The 10,616-nt window shown below is 33.6% G+C and overlaps 2 protein-coding genes across 3 annotated transcripts; one reads left to right on the top strand and one right to left on the bottom strand.

Annotated features, from left to right (window-relative positions):
- The first annotated feature begins 3,308 nt into the window (after window positions 1-3,308).
- Window positions 3,309-10,375, top strand: LOC110813868 (rust resistance kinase Lr10-like). Of its 2 annotated transcripts, XM_022041134.2 has the most exons (5): window positions 3,309-3,376; window positions 7,639-7,923; window positions 8,383-8,409; window positions 8,902-8,931; window positions 9,084-10,375. In XM_022041134.2, exons 2-5 carry the CDS (start codon window positions 7,782-7,784, stop codon window positions 10,163-10,165), a joined length of 1,281 nt encoding a protein of 426 aa, XP_021896826.1. In that variant the 5' UTR covers window positions 3,309-3,376; window positions 7,639-7,781; the 3' UTR covers window positions 10,166-10,375. The 2 variants fall into 2 exon arrangements, with proteins under 2 accessions (XP_021896826.1, XP_021896825.2); XM_022041133.2 differs by lacking the exon at window positions 3,309-3,376 and having other exon boundaries at window positions 7,124-7,923.
- LOC110813869 (rust resistance kinase Lr10-like) lies at window positions 4,014-6,798 on the bottom strand. Its single transcript, XM_022041136.2, has 3 exons — window positions 6,030-6,798; window positions 5,560-5,589; window positions 4,014-5,473 (listed from the first exon to the last, which is right to left on the bottom strand). Exons 1-3 carry the CDS (start codon window positions 6,718-6,720, stop codon window positions 4,332-4,334), a joined length of 1,863 nt encoding a protein of 620 aa, XP_021896828.1. The 5' UTR covers window positions 6,721-6,798; the 3' UTR covers window positions 4,014-4,331.
- Window positions 10,376-10,616: the final 241 nt, after the last annotated feature.

Here is a 10,616-nt window from a genome sequence, read left to right as displayed (position 1 = left end):
AATTTTTTTCCCTTTCCTTAATCACATCATTCCATCATTCTTCAAAAATGATTCGTCCTCGAATCGACCACTTCTTATGTCGGGGTTTCACTAATTCTGCTTTTTTGAGAAAATGTCATCGACTAAAATATTGTATGAGGTCATTACAAAAATATGCAAGGAATGGTTAATAAAAAAAACACTCTCTCACATATTTCACTCCTTGTGATTTACCCAACCTCCTTCCTTCAAGTTGAATGTGAGAATTGAATTTTTTTGAATCAAGTTTTGTTTATGACACTTTAAAGAATACTATAGAAAGAAAGTGGTAAAATAATTCTAAAAGTAACAATTCAAATACAAGAATGAATATAGTGTGTGTTTTATGTATGATGTTAAATAACTAGGACGCAATTAATTACTTAGAGATATAATAGAATAAAAGCACAATGAAAAAAAAAAACTTAGAATGCAAGAAAAATAAAAACTTAGAGATATATTTTTTTGTTTGTTTTTTATGCTTAAAAAAAGGATGTAAGGTACGTTGTTTTAAAATATAAAGAATAAAAAAATATAGAAGGAGAAAAGATACAAGATAGTAAGATTTATCTCAAGTTTGAACTCTTATACCAAATGATATGAAACTCATGATCAACTAATGTGATCAAAAACTCCGCATATAATATTGGTATTCGGAATTATAAAACCCTCAACAAATCCTCCCTAGTTGATCTGCATTCAACTCGTGAATGTCAACTAAGGTAATTGGGATGATTATTTGAATTGATTAAATGCCATAACATAGAATCTTGATAAGTAAACTCAATTCAAGAGGGATTGATAAAACACCACAATGACTTACTTTGATCAATCCCCTCTCAATAAAAAGGTTGACAAAACCTAACTAATTAAAAACTAAAACTTTATAGTTTTATTATTCTCAAACCTGAATTATTACAATTGTAAATTAAAGATCTATTTATAGAGTAGACCATGTCCATTACAAGAAAATAAATCTCCCAAATTAATAGTAGAAATTATAAAAAAAATTAAATCTTATCTTGAATGAGAAAATAATAAAAATTAAGAAGACTTCCATTAGAATATATTATATAAAATATGTTCTTTTTAAATGAGAATATTTTAATAAATTGTAGAGGAATTAGGGGAAGTAAATATAGTTAACTAAGGTTGACCATTAAAAGAGCAAAGAGCCACCCATATCTTTCCTAAACTGTGGGATTTAGTTCTTTAAGGAATGAGATTTAATTTTCTCTTCCTCTAACATATCACATAGTTTAGTAAGAAGTCTTCCCTCTTGACTGATTCTCCCTTAAAATTTTTTTTTTTCCTTTTTTTGCTCATATCATTTAATATAGTAGATTTTCTTTCCCTTTGAGATATTCTCAAAAATATTAATTGAGGTTGTTCTACAACATTTTCAATGATAACATCTTCTTGTGGTAATCAACCATCTCTATTATGTAGCTCACTCTTTATAACTTACTGAGAAGATTGAGCAACAACTGTTTTTTTAGGCAAAAAGGATGGTGAAATATCCACTCTTATTTTCTCAATGTCTACTTTTCTTAGTATTTCACTTCCATTAATTTTGTGATTCTCTAAAAATCTGACATTACTAGTTTTAACTATTCTTGTACCATGGTTAGAACATCAAAATCTATACCTTTGTAGTTATTGGGATAACTAATAAAATATTCAGAAATTATCCTTAAATCTAGTTTTTTCTTATGAGGTTTGAAGATTCTTGCATCTGCTGCACAAACCCATATATGTAAATGTCTTAAACTTGGTTTTTGACAAGTTCACAACTCGTAAGAAATTACAATATTGTCATACTAAAAACTCTGTTCAAGATATATATTGTGGTCTTTAAGACTTCATCCATAAAGAAATAGGTACAAAAGATTAACTCATCATACTTTTTCGAAAAAAATATGAGAATCTAATGGAGATGGCAAGTCCACGTCGAGTGTGGTCAACACACATTAGCAAACCAGAGAGTTGCCTGGTCCTTCTACCAACTGGGAACAAGGTAAACATATCAAGAAAGCCAAGAAGCTAGCAAAATAAGAAATTACTGAGTCAAAAGACGAGGGTAAATTAGTGATATTGACCTTCCCAAAGTTACCAACTCCAACAGCAATACTGGTACTGCAACCATTACCTCAATGCACGCACTTGAGCCCCTAGATTTTGAGGCAAAATGTGTCAATGAATGCATTGTGCTCGTCGGATGCGTCGTCATTGAAAATTGAATTGCTAATTGTTCTACCTAATAGTGAAGAATTGCATTGCTAATTATTCTTATTATTAAGGTGAAAATCCTAAAAGGAAACTGTGTGATGACTAGGAGTAAGTGTTGGACATCTTTGAATGTATGTTGCATATGGTATTCACCATGTACTTAGTGGACCATGATAATTATGTTAATGAATTAAAAACCACTTAACTTTGAAAAATTATGCCGACAAAATAATGAGTCAAGTATCTTCACATTCTTTAGTATACATGAGCCAAAAAAATTGTTTCCATGGATGAGAGTCGATGATGCTATTATATGTGGTACCAGATGGATCTTTTAGGCTTGTAAATTAGACCTTACAGATACAAGTAAGACTTAGAACTAAGTGTCAGTCTTATTCATTTAATATAATGTTGAAGGTTTTTCTAAAAATTCATTTAGAAGAATTTTTCCTAGGGTGAGATTTTTTGTATCTTCTTTATTTAGCCAAAAAATCTAAACTTCTAACAGATTTTTTCTTACGAATGCTTCTAACAATTCAATAGCGGGTATTTATACCTAAGTTAAAAACAGTTGGTATGTTCACCTGATATACACATTATCTTTTCTATTTTATACCTAGATTAAAAACACTTGGTATGGACACCTGATTTACACATTATCTTTCCCATTCAAAACCTTAAAAGAATATATATATATATATATATATATATATATATATACACACACACATACACATAGACATACAGTTTGGGATGCAGATCTTTACATGGGTCACCGCAACTTGTCTAGCCTTCTCATTAATCTCATGGGCTTATGCTCTGTGGGCTTGGGCTAACAAACCATAATTGCATGTTGTATAATAGAAGAAAGAACAGAGAGAAGGCAAAGAAAATAATTTTTTGTTTACGTGGACAACCACGTGACATACAAAAAATTATCCTACTAGGCCAGTTTTTATACGAATATAAAATTAATAGTGTTAAAAAAATTTAACAGCGTACAAAAATGAATTTAAATGAAAAAAAAAACTAATTTTTTATATTAGCTCGTTTCTCAAACTAATTTCATTGTTTGCTAGCGTATCTTCTTCTGGCCCCTCATTGTCTTTGGCCAGTTCCTCAACTTCAGGTGTGCTTCACTCTCTTCCCGCATATACATTTATTTATGCCTGTGTTCCTAGTTATATGTTTCTATTTGTCGTATAACGGTATAAATTTCTGTAAATTGTATACGAACATCCTTGCTTCTTAAATATTTGCAATTACGCTAATGCTTGTACATTCCAATTAACCCTGTGCGTTCTAACACTTCCCGAACATCTAATAAATAGTAAGAATAATAAGTTGTAGCAAGTGTTCAAGCTTCCCAATTGATTAGGTAGGAGCTATTAGCATATCGTTTATTGGCTGGATGGTGTATACCAGTGTGAGTTCAAGTACTGGTGTATGTATTAACCCATGAGCTGCAACTAGATCAGAAGCTTGGATGAAATGGGGATATGTCTCTTATAACTTCTGGTGAAATTTAATTTTCTGAAATGTGCTGAGATATTTAATGACTTGTACTGATGTTTAAGAAAGAGAAATGGTTTTGGTTGAAATTTAATGAATTAAAAGTGGACGGCATCTCGGATTTGAATTTTAGGTGTTTGGCTCTGATACTAACTACAATAGTTTTGGATTTCAATTATTATCTGTAACACAGAGCATTACAGAATCAAAATTAAATCATCAGTTCACTAATCCTATAGACCCAGATAAGTAGGAGGGCAATATTGTTACCTATCCTTGGTCAACTGAATAGCAGGGAAAAATAATAAGTTCTCATAGACACCACCAGAAATCATTCACTGATACACTCTATTTACTTGGTTCCACGGAGAATATGATATTGATTTATACAATATCGTTGAACCTTTGTGCTTGTAGTCCTAATATTTGACAAAGGGAAGTTAAGTTCTCCAGTGAATCACTGTTCTTTCAGAATTTTGCAGCAATAAACACTCATTTATCTTGTTGCAGAATTTTAGAGCATAGAAATAACATTGTGTTGCTGAATTGTGATCCGGTTCCAGACAAGTTTGTCACTCCATCTCGTGGATGATGTCTAATTCTTGGTGAGTTTCAGAGATGGTTTTGAGTTCCCGGTGCCTATGCCTTAGAACCATGCTTGTAGTAGGTCCTTTAAGGTGCGTAGAGGCGAAAGGATTTGGAGGCATTGTGAGATCATATCCTTCATCCAACATTTGCACAACAACCTTCATTGAAGGACGGTCAATTGGATGCCATTGTATGCACCACAATCCAACAATTGCAAGCCTCTTAGCAATTTCAGAATCTTCGTCTCCCTCCATATGAATTCTTAACTCGTCTCCTTGTTCCAAAAGATTATATATCCACTCCGGGAAGTAGATTTGGCATGTGTTGTCAGATGCAATATTCATGTTCTTCTTACCTCCAACCATTTCAAGCAATAACATCCCAAAACTATAAACATCCGATTTGTGAGATACCTTCCCAAAGTTCCTCGAGAAAACTTCGGGAGCAATGTAGCCCATTGTTCCTCTTGCTGCTGTCATCGACACTGCACTTTGATCCTTGGAACACAGCTTAGCCTGACCAAAATCTGAGATTTTAGGATTGAAGTTTTCATCTAGTAAGATATTATGAGGTTTGATATCAAAATGGAGAATTCTTTGATCACAACCTTGGTGCAGATACTCAATGCCTTTGGCTATGCCAAGAGCAATATCCTGCAATTTATGCCAACCAAGAAAGTTGCTATTTTTGTCTGCAGAAGATATGAACTTCTGCAGTGAATTGTTTGTCAAGTATTCATATACGAGAGCTCGTCTGAAGCCATCAGCACAATAGCCAACCAAGCGAACCACATTAACATGGTGGATTCTACCCATTGTCTTCACTTCATTTATGAACTCTTCACCCTTCCCTGTAGAATTGTTGAGTATCTTTACAGCCACAAAGATTTCATTTGACAGCTTTCCTTTAAACACAGTTCCATAGGCTCCTTCACCCAGATTTTCCATAAACTGATTAGTTATCCTCTTAAGGTCAGCATAGGAATATCTGGTAGGCTTAAGAGCTCTAAAGTCCTCTAGAAACTGTTTTATTTTTGCTTGGTTTTCTTTTTCAGCTTTGTCAGAAGTGTAAAATCTGTACCCTCCAAAGATTATCACAGCAAGAAGAAGTGAACCTAAGATTGACCCTGCAGCGTATGCAAGATTTTCAAGTCAAGATCCCTGCAAAATAGCCTAGGCTAGAAAACTGAACATTTATTAATACTCAACTCACCTGCAACCTTTAGCCTCTTCCTCCACCCTCCTGCGAGATGTAAAAGTTTTTATTGACTTTTTTTCTGTTTTGTTCAAACATATAAATGCTAAGTATTATTTGTTAATGGATGTAATCCCACCAAAGATGAGTATCTATTCTATTTTATGTACATCATAGATAATTATTTCTGACACCATATAGTTATCGTAAGAACCTAACGTTTTACCGTAGCTAATTCTATCTCAAAACTTGTTCATGCCTAATGCTGCCCTGCCTCACGCACACATTAAACAAGAATCTATGTAACAACTTTTTCTACCACCACAGTTTTGGTTAAGGATTTAACATATTATTAGAAACATAACCAATCTAAGATCTCATAACTTGTTCCTGCCTAATATTCCTCGACTCCCTTGTTAAGAATCTATACTAATTTATATAATTATGATTTTGGATAGGAATACAACAATGTGGAAGAAATCAAATACCTTTGTATTGAGGGTGGATGCTGAGACATTGAATTGCTGGCTTTGAGGTACCGGTCTTCAATCTGCACATATTTCCTTTGGCTTCACAACGCCCACAAGATGGTTTTGACCAAAATAAAGAATGATCTGTATTTGTTAAAAATACAGAGTACGGAAGAGATGAGAGGTCATACATCTTGGTACAATAAGTTAGTGACAGTTCATCTATGTGGTCAAATGACGGAACAGTTAAAGCCTCAGATTCTGGCACACTTAAGCACTCTATTCTATCCCATCTGTTGAATATAGCTCCCCTTGTTGACGAGCAACTGAATATGGTGAAATCATGGAGGATATTAGCATCAAATTTGAAAGGGGAAGCAGATAGAGTGAGGTTTTGAAGCTGGTTGGGAAGACAATCATGAGGATCACGGATGTAGATTTTTTGATTCTGGTAATCGATTTGTGTTACAAAGAGGTTGACCGAAACTGGAAGGCGGAGCAGAGTCTGGTTGTTTTCAGTGCAAGAGAGATGGAATCCAGGATACCCACAGTGCTGTGGTTGAATCTTTTCCAGCCTAAATGGAAATCGGACCATCGGACCATCTGCTCCGCATCTTGATTCTGGGCATTGGTAGGGGTCAACTCCATGGCTGTATTCTGTATGGAGGAGGAGCAGCAGCAGCAACAACAAAAATAAGTAGAAAAACATTTTAAAGGAATATGTAATGCGGGTGATCTTCCATTGTTTATATACTTGGACAATATTAAATGACTTACGTTGCTGAGGAAGAAAATTTGCATGTTTTGACCAATTCAAACTTTATTTGTTTATTTAGTGAATTTAATTTCACCCATAAGCTTTAAGGAGATTTGTTTTGTTTTGTTTTTTTTTTTTGAGTGGGGAATTGTATAATTTAACAGTTGAAGATACACTATGAATTTTTAATTAGATGGTGAGGTAATGCAGAGCCTGAGATTATTGAGATGACATTGATTTTGCTTTTTTTAACACTTAAAAGTCTCTATGGGGATTTAATTAAATTAAATATTTCTATTTAATAATTTTAGTCAAAGTAGTTGTTTTAGTTTATTGACTTTTTAGTTTATTTCTATTCAAATTTCTGTGTTTTCTTCTTCTTCTTCTTCCGTCTCTTCTACTTCCTATCTGCTCTCCCTCTTCTCTTACTACTCCCCGATCTCATGATTATAGCCAAGCTTCTCTTTCTCTTTTCCTCTCTAATCGTATTAAACCAAATCTGCCACGGCGAGGAAAACTTCAATGCCTGCCTGCCTTCCTCCTGCGGCAACATCCCAAAAATTACCTTCCCCTTCAGATTAACACACCAACAAAATTGCAGCAACCAAACAATTCCCTTAACATGTCAAAACAATCTAACCCTTGTACAAATGGAATCAGCTGATTACATCGTCCAATCCATCGATTACAACAATCTCACCATCCGTTTGTTGGATGCCACTCTTCATCATACCAACCCATGCTCTTCCCTTCCTCAATCGTCTTTCAGCCCATACAACGCAACCCGTCCCTATAGCTTTTTCTCACCGCCTAATGATTTTATTCTTCTCGATCTACCGAAGAAATCACATCAGAGTTTGATTTTTGTAGAGTGTGCGCATCCAGTGAGGTCTTCTCGCTATGTAGACACGCGTCCTTGTATAAATGGATCAGCAGGCCATTATTCTTATGTGATAATTGGAAGCCTGGGAGCAGGGGAGTTGGAGAAATCTTGCACTATACAGCTCATACTCATGACATCTTTGCCGCTGGAACTGGACGACTCAAACACCATCTCCTTCCAACACATCCGCAACCATCTCCTATATGGATTTGAGCTTTCATGGAAGTCGGATTGTAAAGTGGGATTCCTCTGTCCCTTTCTTGGCCCAGATGGTATAGTAATAACATCCTTTCTCTCATTTTTATCTATTTTGTATTTTTATATTTTACGAATTTCTTAAAAAAAAAAAAAAAAGAAAAAAAAACATTTCCAAATATGATATGGGGGTACTATTTAAAAAAATGTTTAGAATTAAACTTTTTTCGTGAAATTCATTCGAAAATGTATACTTAGTTCAATTATGATGGAGAAGATAAATATTTAAGTCAAATAAACAGTACCAAGATATTTTAAGTTGAATTTTCATCCATTTGAAGCCATTGAACTAAATATGTGTTTACCTTTATTCTAGAGGCAGTTTGAAATTGTATAATGCAAAAAATTTATACATGCATTGTGTTGCTTAATTAAAAGGGTTGAAAATAATTGATTGTCATATTTTTCCCAAATATTCATAAAATTTAATGTTTCTAACTTTTGCATTAATATTCTTTGCTTTTTTTATCTTGCAGGGTACTTACAATTCTATGGTCTACCCGGTAATTCTTCTTGTTTTCTTTTAGTAATTTAGCTTGGATTTATAATTTTGTTTTATAGGGGCTGGTTATAAGTTTTAGTTCTTTAAAAGAGATATGATTGTGATGATTGTGGATGTTAGGTTAACTATTACATTAGAGTTGATATTTTACTCAACATTTAGAATTGGAAAAGGAGATGACTGTATAGTGCATTTACCCGGCTAGTTGACTTAGTATGGATTCCAAAAAGACAAAAAAAAAGAAAGGAAAGGAAGTTGCTTATCTTCTTCGAATATTTCGAATATATAATATAACTATGTGCCATCAACCACGAGGATCTACATCATATGGTTTTCTAGTGGTTAAAAGAAAGAAAATGTTGATTACATCAGAGTTTTAAAAGAAATAGATAGATATAAATTGATTTTAACACTAAGGAGACAATGCAATGTTTCTTCCTCTTTACTTTATTCTCATATTTAGCTTATCTAATTTGGTGCTGTGTTTTTACAGTGTTGTACAGAATAGGATCACTTGTAATTTGTAAGTAATCATTTACTTAATTTCCTAATTTTGATAAATATCCACTATGTTTAAATTAATGTTTTGTAGTAAAATACCTGTGTTATGCAAAAGATTACATGTTAGAGCAAGAATTTTCGTAATTCATGCACTTCTAATTTCAATGTATGCAGTAATAATGCTTGCAGAAAGAATTTTATGTGGAATACCATGTGTGGCTTGTTTTTTAACATATAAGTGGAGAAGGAGGCACTTGTCGATGGATAATATGGTTGAAGATTTTCTTCAGAGCCAAAATGATCTTGTGCCTATCAGATACTCTTTCTCAGACATTAAAAAAATGACTAAAAGCTATAAGCACAAATTAGGAGAGGGTGGCTACGGATCTGTGTACAAAGGGAAACTTAGAAGTGGTCGTTCTGTAGCAGTTAAATTACTAGGCAAGTCCAAAGCTAATGGCCAAGAATTCATCAATGAAGTAGCCACCATTGGCAGGATTCATCATGTTAATGTGGTGCAGCTAATAGGGTTCTGTGCTCAAGGATCTAATCGGGCCCTTGTTTATGACTTCATGCCTAATGGATCATTAGAGAAGCACATATTTTCAACAGAAGGAAACATCACTCCTCTCAGCTGCACGCAGATGTATAAGATTTCTCTTGGAATAGCTCACGGGATTGAGTATTTGCATAGGGGCTGTAACATGCAAATTCTGCACTTTGATATCAAGCCTCACAACATTCTCCTTGATGAAAACTTCACTCCCAAAGTGTCTGATTTTGGACTGGCCAAGTTGTATTCAACAGAAGAAAGCATTGTTTCTCTCACAGCAGCAAGAGGAACGATGGGTTACATGGCTCCAGAACTATTTTACAAGAATATTGGAGGCATATCCTACAAAGCAGATGTGTATAGTTTTGGAATGTTGCTAATGGAAATGGCAGGCAGAAGGAAAAATTTGAATCCACACATAGATCACTTGAGTCAAATTTATTTTCCTTCATGGGCATATGATCAGTATAGCGAAGGGAAGGACATAGCAATTGCAGAAGTTACAGAAGACAAAAAGAAAATAATGAAGAAGATGATCTTAGTAGCCTTGTGGTGCATACAGTTGAAGCCTAGTGATCGACCCTCCATGAATCAGGTTGTGGAGATGTTGGAAGGAGAAATTGAAGGCCTTGAGATGCCTCCCAGGCCTTTCTTGTCTCCACAAGATGTGGCAAGGGAAGAAGCTCTAGACAAGAAACCATAAAAAAATTTCAAATATTAAGTTGCATCAGAATTAGAATTTGACAACTCTCAGCTTGGTTGAAAGATTTCAGTCTCATGCAAGTAGTAATTTTGACCTATATTTTTCAAGACAGAGTAAGTAGTTTAATTTTTTGTCTTTAATCCTAGATGAAATGGTGAACGTGTAAAGTGTTTTACTTGTAATCATGATAATGAAATCTTCTTTTACCTTTGTCTTCTTGTATTTTAAGTGGAAAAGTATTTTAGAAAATAACTTTTAATAAAAGTAATTTTAAGCTGAAGAACAATATATCATTTGGTTTTGCTATACAAAAGTATTCTCATTATAAAATATATATTATCTTTGAATTATTTTATTATAGAATTAACCAAAAAAATTAAAATGATAAAAAAACAATTATTAAAATAGTATTATTTTTTAAAAATAAAATATTTCAAAATATTTATTTAAA

The sequence above is a fragment of the Carica papaya genome, chromosome 6 (genome assembly GCF_054855325.1).
Source record: "Carica papaya isolate Zhongbai chromosome 6, ASM5485532v1, whole genome shotgun sequence".
NCBI classification, from domain to species: domain Eukaryota; kingdom Viridiplantae; phylum Streptophyta; class Magnoliopsida; order Brassicales; family Caricaceae; genus Carica; species Carica papaya.
The sequence above is the reverse complement of the archived record's forward strand: the minus strand, read 5'-3'. Positions and strand labels throughout refer to the sequence as shown.